Source organism: Rhagoletis pomonella, unplaced genomic scaffold (assembly GCF_013731165.1).
Source record: "Rhagoletis pomonella isolate Grant_MI unplaced genomic scaffold, Rhpom_1.0 Rhpom_scaffold_00007, whole genome shotgun sequence".
Classification (NCBI taxonomy): Eukaryota; Metazoa; Arthropoda; class Insecta; order Diptera; family Tephritidae; genus Rhagoletis; species Rhagoletis pomonella.
The window spans coordinates 20992959-21005612 of NW_023458561.1; the positions used below are offsets into that span (position 1 = coordinate 20992959).

General features: G+C 39.0%; 2 protein-coding genes across 4 annotated transcripts in view; one reads left to right on the top strand and one right to left on the bottom strand.

Moving 5' to 3' along the window:
- LOC118742435 (electron transfer flavoprotein beta subunit lysine methyltransferase-like) overlaps positions 1–12654 on the top strand; it is a 59386-nt gene that overhangs the window by 13710 nt on the left and 33022 nt on the right. The gene's annotated exons all lie outside the window — the stretch shown is intronic.
- LOC118742434 (trichohyalin) lies at positions 6146–8954 on the bottom strand. Its single transcript, XM_036474499.1, has one exon. It carries the CDS (start codon positions 8808–8810, stop codon positions 6300–6302), a length of 2511 nt encoding a protein of 836 aa, XP_036330392.1. The 5' UTR covers positions 8811–8954; the 3' UTR covers positions 6146–6299.

Genomic DNA, 12654 nt, shown 5'->3' on the forward strand with positions numbered 1-12654 from the left:
GCGAATATTTTTCCTCTGAATTAAAAGCTCTTTATGATAAATGTAAGAAATCGAAGTAGAGGGAGATTATATAAAAAAAAAACAAAGTTGTATACATTTCTATCAGCTATTTTCATACCTTAGCCTAAAAACTTTTCAGTCTCCCCTCGTACATACATATATATGTATGTATATACGAATGTAGCTGTCCAAAACGGCACGCGGCATCGCATCAGCTCATCATAACCAGCTATACACTTGCCAACTTGTCGCGAGGCGTAGCTTAAAAATAAAAAACTAAAAATAAATATCCACTGATTTACATACATATTATGTATGTATGTATGTATGTATGTATGTATGTATGAACATAGATTTACTCCAATACGGTTATGCCCTAAATACATGCCTGCCTCTATTGCGGTATTTGCGGAGTTTCCATTTCAATATCTGCTCGGCATCTCATACATACTTACAAACATATGTACATATGTAAGTAATAACAGAAAAGTGATCGCGGGTGGCATGCTCACATGCTTCACATATGCTAATAAATAACGGCCAACTGATCAGTTTACAATCAATCATACGCACTGTCACGATGGCTTGTCATTGCGCCCGCTCAGGTGCTTTTCTTTTAACTGTACAGTTTGTCTCTTATTTATTTGATTCTTAATTCGTCTCGTTTATATTCTAGCTAAAATTTGCATGTTTAAATCTTTTATGAACTTTCAACGCAGTGACTACATTTGAGTGAGTGACGGAGTTTTGAGTTTATGATAATCGCATTCACTTGCAAAAGCTCCAGGGACACCTGTATTTAAAATTGTTTTGAAAAATAAATGTACCGCTATTTCTCTGCATATTTTTAGAGCAGAATGCAAGTCACCTTTGTTGTTGTTTTGTTAAATTTTATCTAGTAGATACACATACATACATATATATTTATAAAATACAGAAATTGAGAAATTGGGGCAAAGCTTGACGCGCATTAAAAATACGCCATCGAAGTGAAAAGCTGGATAATCAACCTCGAAATTTTGAATTTTCTATGCTTATGAAGATTACGAAGAGTTTAATTTTTAAGTTTTTTTGTGGATGCAAGCAGATGTACAAACCTAATTAATTATCCCTGAGAGGCTGTACATAAATAGAAATTATTTTGTGGTTTTCAAACCACAAACAGAATGAGAAATCACCCACTAATCACACTTAAAATTGGGATCAACTTGTCAATAACGTTAAATTACAGGCATCTAACCCTAATTTATTTTTCATGCAAATATAGGTTCGAGTATTTTTTATGAAGTGTGAAGTAAAGTGTTTTGTTATATAATATTACTTTTCATTTTGTGAGTTTGGTGTAAGATCTAATAAAACAATTGCATGTACTATTTAAAGAAAAAAAGTTACAAAGTTATACCTTTGGTTTATTAATGCAATATATACATAAAAATACTTATTTCTTGCTTACAATGTTGGTAGAATGAAGGATGTAATTAAGTAACTTAACAACTTATTCAGAATTTTTATTGTAATAATTTAAATTGCAAATTCAATTTTGCGCTTTCCTTTTGCGAATCTTTCTATTATCATTTCGGTGTCAATTTCAATATCTAAGTGTGCGTGTAAAAGTGCTAGTCCTATCAGTTTTTCTTCATTCATGGTACGACGCAACCATGTTTTCAACCGGCGAAGGGTTGAAAAACTTCTTTCGGAAGTAGCGTTACTAGCTGGAAGTGTGACCAGAATGCGGAGGAGTTTGTTAATCAATGGAAAAGTATATTCGTCGCATTTACCAAGAACTTCTGCTGCTGATTTTGGGAATGGCTTTTCACTTTCCTTATTTATCCATCGTTCCAACCACACTTTATACTCTCTTTCCAAATTGATACCGTCTGTTTCTAAGAAAAGTTCGCATCGTTTTCCCAGCGATTTTACGCGTTCGATAGCATTATTTTTTTCGTAAGGCGCATTATATTCCCCAATTTTAGATGAAAGTAATAAGTTCAAATCAAAAATTTTCAATGTCTCTTTCACGATAATTAGCCTGAAAATTTTGTCTATTCGCTCTCCAAGGAAGGACAATGTCAAAATCCAATTCCTTAGCGATATCGGTAACTTTTGAAAATATATCAGAGAAATGTGTGTCAGCATTTTCTCTATCATTTCGAAGAATATTCACAGTGCCGTTGACTGCTTCGCTAGCACGATTCAAGTCAAGTGAGGGCGCTTGGAGAGGTAAACTTTTAATTTTTAATTTTTTAATTTAACTTTTTAATTTTTATTATATTTTTCAAATAGACAAAAGGTAGTATCAGAAAGTTCGATTTGACATACATACATACATACATTCATACAGCCCAATTCTGAATACTCCCAGGGAGTTTGTTCTTCGGGAATTTGTTTCTCCCGAGAAAGAAATCCTTCAATTTGTTCACACGCACACACATTTGTTCCAGCCCGGAGGTGACTCTTTTTGATCTATCTAGGAACTGTTGTTATATGAACTATCTAAGGACAGAGTCAGCTCAGAACAAATTCAAATGTTCTGCAGAGGTCGACAATTGTCACTTCGTAGGGCATCGCCATGTTAAAAAAGATTTGGTAGAGATGAAGACCAAGTACCGTCCCTTTTCAGGCAAGCTCAGCGCAAGCTCTAAACCAGTTTGGTTTGCTGCAGGGAAACTAAAAGTATAAGAATCAACATTGAAATGCGTCAAAATGACAAGTTATTTTTAAGCAAAAAACAAAACCGACTTCAATTCTCATATAAAATTTAAGATTATCGTTAATTTCTTCACGATCCAGTTATCGGACAAACAAAGCTAATATGGTACCAACCTTGAGGTACTACCTTCCCGATGAAAAAAGAATTATCGTAATCGGTTAACGTGGTCCAAAGTTATGCGGTAACATACATAACAAAAAAAGAAATAAAAAATATTCCGACGAACTGATAACCTTCTCCTTTTTGTGGAAGTCGGTTCAAAATAAGGGAGCACAAATTTCGATGTGAAGCAAAACTCTCTAGGAAGACAATACCTGTAATAATTTTACCATGGAAATAAATTAATAATTTTACCTAAAAAAAAATAAGTGCAAGTTTCAAGCAGCCAATAATCGCGTAGATTTTGAAAAATTTTTTTTATTTTTGGTGACGTCCTTTGCGTTTTTTTTCATATAACAAGTATTGTATTTGAAATACTTAACATCTCTGACTATTTCCATGTCGTTGTAAAGCTCATACAGCTCATCGTTCCATCGTAAGCGGTACTCGCCGTCGCAAACGAGTAAACACCCGTAAATCTTCCGCAAAATCTTTCTCTCGAATACTCCAAGAGCCGCTGTGGTATTGCTTATCGTCATTTTACACAGTCGTATCAACTTCACGGGGATACCAAATTCAGAAATCGCGGCGTATTGGCAACTCCTTTTAGTGCTGTCGAAAGCGGCTTTGAAGTCGGCAAATGGAAGGTGAATGTCGATCCTATTCTCGGGTCTTACCCCAGATTTGGCGTATTGTGAATACCTGGTCTATGGTGGATTTGCCAATTAGCTAATGCAACACTGATAAGACGCAATCAGTTCGTTGACGGCGGACTTCAGTCTTTCACAAAATACGCTCTATAAGACCTTGTAACCTATGCTTAGAAGGCTTATCCCGCAATATTTGGCGCGAATGGTGGGGTCGCCGTTCTTAGCATACTCCATCTGACCATATTCTGCATAAAAGTTGATGCACGCACCTTATCAGATTCTCACCTCCGTACTTGAATAGCTCAGCTGGCAGGCTGTCAGCTCCAGCAGCTTTGTTGTTTTTCAGCCGCGTAATTGCTATTAGTACCTCATCATAGTCAGGCGGCGGAACATCGACTCTGTCATCATAGTATTGGGGTCCGGGTTCGTCTTCTCGACAACTTTCCGTTCTGCTACCATCCACTAGGATGAAAAAGTGTTCCCTCCATATTTTAAGTACGTTCTGGACATCGGTCACTAGGTCACTATTGTTGATCTTACAGGAGTTCGCCCTCGTCTTGAAACCTTCCGTAAATCGCCTAAATCTGCGAAAATTTTCGGGCGTTTTTCCTTTTACATCATGGCGGGGGCAGCATTCGCATGTGCGCTCAAAGCGCTCATAGAAGCTATCATTCCGTCGGGCCTGGGCGCAAATCAGCGAGATGTTGAAAAATCCTGCTTTGATGCGAAATGTGGCGAGACGTTCCTCCAAACCCAGCGTACAACCCATTGCTGGGAGGGGGTGGTTTCTTGACCAAATACACGTTTATATAGTGAGCCGCTTGCAGCCACACCTATTGGTGAACACACGCTGCAGACTTCAGTGAGCCCTTAAACCAAAAAAGTGGGAGTGGCCCCACCGAAGCTCCCTCTCTTTCTGCCATTACCCAAGGCTCCAATCGTTTGACAACGCTTATGTTCTGCACTTCACAGATGGTTTTTCTTATATGTATTTATGTGCTTTAGAGGCTCAATCAAAAATTTTTACAACAAGATTAACATGTTGCCTCTGACAAAAATTAAATTATTTGTTGCCTCGGCATTCGAACCCGAACCTGCTGGAAGCTAACATATAAAATCAAAATGCTCAAAATTTTCAAATGCCGACAGTGTTCAAGTGTTTAGTTCAATTTTCCGTATCCGGAAAACGGATCGTCAAAGTATCCGGAAATGGAACCAGTAAACGGACAAAAATCCGCACTTCATCCACTTTTTTGTCCTTTTTCGGATCGGTTTTCGGATTTTTTGCTGGCTGGGACTGTATGTTGACTGCCTTTGTAGGCTTAACTTGCATTACGATGCTAATACTTATTTAGCAAAGTAAAATGTTACACTAGCGAAACCAAGCACGTATGTACATATGTATCGCATTAAGGGCTATTTTCGCATGTAGGTTTTTTAATTTATCTGCACTTCAAACAGATTTTTATACCCGAGCGCACTTGTGCACAAGGGTATATTAATTTTGTTCACATAACGGTTGTATGTAACAGCCAAAACGAATCGAGATAGATATAGACAAATGTATACATAAATGCTCAGAATGCATAGAGAAGTCGATTAAGCCATGTCTGTCTGTCCGTCCGTCTGTCCGTCTGTCCGTGTACACGATAACTCGAGCAAAAATAGAGATATCTCAACGAAATTTGGCATGTAGGTTTCCATTTATCCAAGGTAGCTTGGTATTGAAAATGGGCGAAATCGGACCGTAACCACGCCCACTTCCCATATAACGGTAATTTCCAGAAATAAGAAAACTGTGATATTTTAGTAATTACTAATGATAATTCACTCAAAATTGATATTTACAATAATTACCAGACGAAAAGTAAGAATATTACAAATTTTTGGAAAATGGGCGTAGCCACGCCCACTTATGGTTACATGCGTATATCTTGGTAACCGCTGCACCAATTTCTTCCAAACTTGGTACCAAATGACCGAAAATTTTTTAAATCGGACAAAAACCACGCCCGTTATATGGAATAACGGCAATTTAGAGAAATACAAAATCTTGGATAAATCAGTAAATATTAAAGCTAATTTATTCAAAATTGATGGTTGCAACAACTCTTTAGCAGGAAATACGTTTATGATAAAATTTTGGAAAATGGGCGTTGCACCGCCCACTTATGATCACATATATGTATCTCGGTAACCGTTATACCAATTTGTACCAAACTCGGTATGGTTATTGTGCTTGCCACATAAAAGCAAAATGTTGAAAATTATTGAAATCGGACTAAAATTACGGCCGCTTTTCATATAACGGTAAATTTCAGAAATGCTTGAAACTTTAATATTTCGAAATTAAAGGACGCTAATTTACTCAAAATTTATACACCCCGGCTTACCATGTAGCGGTAGCCTTCGGAAAGGTGAAAAAACATATGTATATTTAATACTTGCGCCGGGTATTTAATCCGCCCGAACTTAGACTTTCTTACTTCTTTTAGAACAAAATTTGTGTTTAACGGGCAGATAAATTTTAAAACCCAAATACTTAAGAAAACGGCCCTTAAACCCTTTAAGATTAACTGAAGTATGAAAAAAATTTTTCAATGGAGACATTTTATTATTGTTTTTCAATATCTGCTTCATTTCTTACATAAAATAAAAACTAAAAATTATAGCATATGATAACTGCATATGCATGTATTTATATGTATAGAACGACTCAGTTTATGAGCATACCTACTTCACGTATTTTTCGAGAATCATCAAGAAATCCTTTCCTATGGGGGACTTTTTTAATATATGTATTTAAGTTAAGTTACCAACTCGCTTGCAATCTCCGTAACTCAGTAGCAGTCCTTTTGTGCCGGTTGTTTCTGATTGGCCAAACGCAATTGCTCCAAAGCGATTTCATGTGCACGGAAATGGTCACGTGTCGCTTGTTCTAGAGCAACTAAACCACGATCATTACCATAATTAATTTTCATAGTGGCAGCGCTGGATGCCAACGGTCCGATTGGCAGTATTGGTGCCGCTGGTGCAACTGGAATTGGAATAATTGGAGCGGCAAGTGGTTTCTCTGCGAATGCTGTGCCGATTGGTTGTTCGATCTTTTGCACTTGGTTTAATGCTGTAAGTGCGGACGGAAGTGATGCTGCATCAGCAGTTGCTAGTTGCTCCTTACCATCCTGCTTATTGGTAATGTAGTGCAACAAGTAGGGATTATCTAGTTTGATGTAGCTGTCACTGGCATCGCGCAGATAATAGTAGCTAGGATTGAGATAGCCTTGTTGCTGTAGAGCAGGATTCTGTGCGCCTATGTAATAGGCAGTAGTTGCAATAGGTGCGCCGCCGATCTGGTTAGCGGCTGGAGTGGCAAAACGCAGTAAGTATGGATTAGCTGCATAATTTTCTTTCTCTCGGATGTCGTATGTCACCGCAGCATCACCACCTCTTTGAATTTGCGTTTTAATCAATTGCTCTAGCGTTTCCTTTGGCTGTTCTAGAGTTGGTAGTTGAGTCTTTTCAGCGTAGTGCTCAGCTTCTTTATTTTCCTTTGCCTGGTCAAGGCGTTCCTGTTCTTGACGACGTTCTTCTTCTTGCTGCAAACGTAGCATTTCTTCAGTTTGCAAACGCTCCTCTTCTTTAATGCGTCCAGCTTCAGCTAAAATTTCTGCTTCGCGTTGTTTCGTCTCCACGATGCGTAAACGTGCTTCCTCGTCTTTAAGTTCACCTGGAGTTCCAACGATCTCCGGCGCCGCATACAGCGTAGGTTTTGGCTCAATTCCAATTTGAGAACTCTGCGTTTGAGACTGCTTCGCCTTCAAGTGTGCCTCCTTCACAAGCTTCAGGTGTTCTTCGCGTGCGCGTTGCACTTCAGCTGTTTCTTGCACTACAGCGTACGGCTGCGGTTGACTTTGATAGATGCCAGCATCCGATATGGATTTAGTGGTGCCCAGTTGATCATTCGAAGCATGATGTTGAAGATGCTGAAGCGCTTGCGTGGACGTTGGCTGATGTATTGCCAAATCGGCTATATTTTTGGTGGCACTCCGAGTATCTGCAATGAATTCTGACTTCTTTTGCAACTCTTCTAAGATCTTCAAATGCTCAGCTCTAGCGCGTTGCACTTCTGGTGTGTCCCGAACGGGAGTGGGCAAGTTACTATCTGATTTCTGCCCCTGGTGCGTATCAATTAACTGCTGGCCGTACGTACTCTTTTGTGCATCTTCATATTTGTTGCGTTGTTTCTCGAGGTCATAAGATTGTGGTTCTTTTTGTGAGAGTTTCCCCTCACTGATACTTTTCTCAGGCTTATAAGCGTCACTCTTAGTGTCATACTGCCCTTCAGTCAAATACTGCTCACTCTGGTATTGCTTCTTTTCGTATTTGTAGCCTTCCTTCTCCGCGCGCAATTTAGCTTCATTCCACAAGCGTAAATGCTCTGCTTTGGCATGCAGCACTTCTGGTGTCTCCTTCACGTAGCCCAAATGTTCAACAATTTGTACGCCCTGCTCTTGCTGATGCCTTCCTTCTTGTGCTGCGTGCTCGGCGCGTGCCTCTTTAGACAAATGCGCGCTGCTTTCTCCCAACTTTGCGGCTTCTGCCTGCAGTTGTTGCACATGCTGCACTTGCTCTTTATAGATGCGCAAGTGCTCCTCTCGTGCCTTCTTTTGCTCAGCCGTCTCGCCCAAAATTGCGGTTTGCGCAGGCGTGTCTTTAGCCAAGTCGGCGCTCTGGAATCGTAAATAAATTCCTGGTTTTACTGCTGCCTCAGCAATGGCAGTATGCTGCTTAGTTTTTCCGCTATCCAGTTGTGACGATGCCAGACGTGCCTCATTCCACAAACGTAAATGTTCCTCTCGTATTTGCTTCGTTTCTGGATTTTCGAGATTGACGCCACTTCTAGCCGCAATGATGAGCGCTTCCAGTGTTCTAATTTTCGAAAGCAACTCCGCTGAAGGCTCTTTACCGGCCGCCTTTAGACGCTCTGTTTCTAGCCTGTATTGATCGTACTGGTCTATGGACCACAGACGGAAGTGCTCTTCGCGTGCTTTGACAATCTCAGCTTCGTCTTTGTTGAGCGAACCTTTAACGAGTTGAATTAAATAGTCTTCTTTGCTGATTCTTCTGCTCTGCACTGGTTCAGTATGTTTGTAACCAACAAAATGTTGCACACCCTGTTGGTCGAGGAAACGCACATATCCGGGAGTTATTGCATTCACCACAGGAATTTCTCCACGTGCTGGATTGAAAGCAAGCAGTTCGCCACGGTAAGGATAACCAGAGACGGCGGCCGCATATGCACAGCTTCTGGTTGCCAGAAAGCCGAGCAGCGACACTATAAGCATCCTCATTGCTGATGAGTTCCTTAAGTCGATTTAAGCTTTCCTTCTTCTGCTAAACAAAATTCTGTCGCTTACTTCCTTGTATGTAATATTCACTTTGTACCGCACAACTGCTCTGTTGGTAGCCTAGTACGTTACTCATTCGAATCGAAACTGATGGCTTACATTGGCTACTTCTGCCTATTTATACAAATTGAAAACAATGTCCACCGGTTGCTTCCCAACGACAACTGTACTTTAGGTATTCTTAATGGATTCTAGAAAAAGAAAAAATAACAAAATAACATGCGAATTAAAACTTAGTCCAGCTGTAGCGCCCAAATGCCATACCGCCTGTGGTGGCCGCTGATATTGCGGTTATGCTCGAAAACCAGAAATGCAGTTCCAGCTTCAGCGTGTCCTTGAGCAGCTTTATACAAATGTGCTCCATCTTCGTATATGTTTTTGCAGCGCCGCTTATCACTTTGCTATTTTTAGCTGTGGTCAGCTTGAATTGATTCAACACATGATCTGGAAGGGTTCGAATTGCATGATGCGCCGCTTTGCAACGGTTTGCTTGTAATAAATAAGGCATTGCCCCAGGTCGCCGATATCAAGTTTGCACTTGACATTTGTGGCCTATCCTCGGCTGGGAGTAGCGCATTGCAGTACATTTTACTTAAGGATATATTTTACGGCTTTTTCTGCCATTGCTGCGGTGCTTTTTTTTCTTTTGTGCCAGCTGCCCTTAATTGCCTTAGTGGCTGTTAAACTATAAATAGCATTAAATGTCCGGTAACCCAATTCCTGTATGCACTTATGTATACTGCATGCCGTTGTTCGTGCTTCACTGGCTATACTCATATTTCTCGGCTTCTTTTCTTCCTTCCTTTGTTTTATTTATGTTGAGATAAACATTGTCATCCTCCCAGTCACTCAGATGCATATAGTTAGCGTAGTGTTTTTGCTTATGTCCGAAAATAGTAGGTAATTTATTGATTTTTTATAGCCTCAAGGTTGTTCTTGACACTTGAGATTAATTGGTCTTTTTAGAGTTCTGAACAGGTCTGAGTGTTTTAAATTATGTTTATTACTAGCTTTATCAAAATTTAGTATATTTTTTATATAGCTATCGTTCTGCATACACGAAATGACTGCTAATTTTTAATCGCTTTGCTAAACTTTCGACGGCGAAATTCTCTAAATGAAAAGCAGTGATGTCTAAAAGTATACAACATGGAAAAGTAACAGATGCAATGTTATGCATTTTTCGTACTTACAGTAGGAAAAATTTTTTCTTAGCATGGTTCTGTTAACATTTCGTTAAAAAATCTCTGAGAGGGGGCAAAAGTCGCACATAATTTTGAAAAAGAGTCAAAAAATCCAAATTTTCAAAAAGTCGGGTCAAAGGGAATTGGTGCTTAAAAAGGGTCAAATTGCCACTTTAGTCGCATAACGGCAACAATGCTAAGCACATTATCGGAAAAGTTCTCTATTTGAGGAGCAAAAGAAATTGGTTGTGTAATGGTTATCAAATCGACTTGTCCAAAATGCTTGTCAGTTACTAATTTTTTGATAAGTTGATAGGTTTTTTTTTTTTGATAAGTAAAAAGTGCGAGACTTATCAACTTTACTTTTCAAAAAAAAGGCTTATCCAAAAGATGTTAAGTGATAAGTCATAAGTCGTTGGTGCAATTGGGCCAAATTGGCGAGCTGCAAACACTTACCAAAAGAGTAATGGCCTGTATGCAGCTCTCAAGAAAACGGTCAAGAAAAGATTGCAATTATTTCATGTGGGTGTCCAAGGAATTTTGACGTTTTTGATACAGACTGTTGCCTCACTCTTTCCTCAGGAACTAATGGAACGGGCATATATTTCTGTTGCAATCCTGGGTTGCCTTGTGCTCTTTTTTCACAAAAAAACTTTAGAAACCCGTAGTAGAAAGCGGAGCAAATTTCTTAAGAACTGCGTACTGCCTTAAGGAAATTTGACTCAAGAAAATTTCTTAGCCATTTCTTGTACGTCATTTTATATGGAGTTTTTGCTTTTCTTTAGAACTGCATACAGGCCTTCAGCGCCAAAAGTGTATTGTTATTACTATTATTATGGAGTCAAAGTAAAGTGTCATCTCAAAAAATTTGGTTTTGGCTGTTTCCCAGTAGATAATTTCAGGAGTGTCAAGAGGGCTTCCACTCCACATTCCTTTCTCCTTTATTTTTTAATGGAGTGGCACAAATTGAAGGGCTCCTCCTTTCGCTACCCAAAGAAGGCCTTCCAGAAGGGCTTTTATAGAACGTACTTCAGAAGGCCTTTTGGTGGAGTTCTTTTAAATTTGCTTCTTTAATTTATAAAAAGTTTTATATCAAATATGTCTTATTGCAACTTAAAAGTTTTATTGACAATCATTTGTAATGCTAAATAATATAAATTTATGCATTCGCGTAAATTGTAAATGGATAAGCCCTTCTAGAAGGCATGCAGGGAATTACTTTTTGCAGCCCTTCTTGGGTAGGCCTCTTAGAATGTCTTCACTTAAGAACGCCTACCTAAATTATCTTCTGGTCTATTCCTGGTCTTGAAATCTGCTTTTGGCTTCAATCAAATGTGAAGGGGTCACAAAACTACATTACTAGGTAGTAGGTTGAATCAGGAAATGAATTAGCAACAAGAGCTTACGGGGTGTGCATAGATAGCTCAGTGATTAGCCCATCTAACTTTGCACATCGATCCCTGCATTTAGAAAAAGAAGTCTGATGAGGAGATGTGGTGATCTCCGCAATAGCTGCTATAACTTTTACCGCTTAGACATTGTTGCTTTTTGCAATTTTCCTAATAAACATAATCGTGGTTCAAAGCTCAATAACATTATTAAAATAATACATTACTTATAATTACTGCAGAATAATGCAACGACAGAAGCAAAGAAACTGTACTTATAAGCAATATATTGACACCATATTCACTTGTATCTTCGTCTTTGATATGGATAATAAGTGTCCTGGTCGATGGGCTCGGGTTTATGGCAGCCAGTGGCGGATTTGGCCTAAGGCCCGGGCCTTGGGCGGCAAGATATTAGAGGCGGCAAAAAGACACACTAGTGGTGAAAAGGCACGCACGGCCCAAAGTAAATACGTGCAAAATCAATATAGCGGCAGTTAACCCATAAAAGCTATATGGTTTTGAAAATATCCAGGTCTAAGAACTTTCTATTGAATTTTATTTTATTGCTAACCTGACGAAATTAAGCACTTCAGAAGCCGAAGAAAATAGGGTTTCACCTATTTAAAAAGCTAAATTCAATTTTGGTGTTTTAACGCCATGCGGGTTCACTAGTTAATTACATACATATATGTATTATCAAACCTGTGATATGTATATGTATTGCGTTTATTTTTGCATTACCTACTTTGCCCTCACAGATTTTTTGTTTTTAAATGCATTTTTATGTGAATATTTAACTTCCGTTTACCGATCACTTACATACATTACCCGTATATACATAAGTAATAGTGCCTACGTGACTATTCCACGCTTCCTACACACAACGTCGCCTATTATTTTAATTCGTTTCGCATGTGGCAATATCGAATCTTATCATAGGACATTGTCTGTGAATTACATTAAAGGCCTTTCAAGCTGCGCCAACTCGAGAGGCCTATTTAAATTCCATTTCTGGTGACATCGAGACTTGCAAAAGAAACCAGTAGTACCTACATGCATATGTACGTGCGTACAACAACATATGTATGTATTTATTTACAGCTTTCCTCGCCATGAAAATGCCAAGAACACGAGTCGCTCATACCTAAAAGGGTTACATGTTTGCATTCTACTTCGCCGCCAACTCCAACTCCTTCCTTGGCTGCCTATCTT

Bases quoted from the DNA above. Each gene is read 5' to 3' on its own strand.
- LOC118742434 (XM_036474499.1), bottom strand. From the start codon at position 8,810: ATGAGGATGCTTATAGTGTCGCTGCTCGGCTTTCTGGCAACCAGAAGC.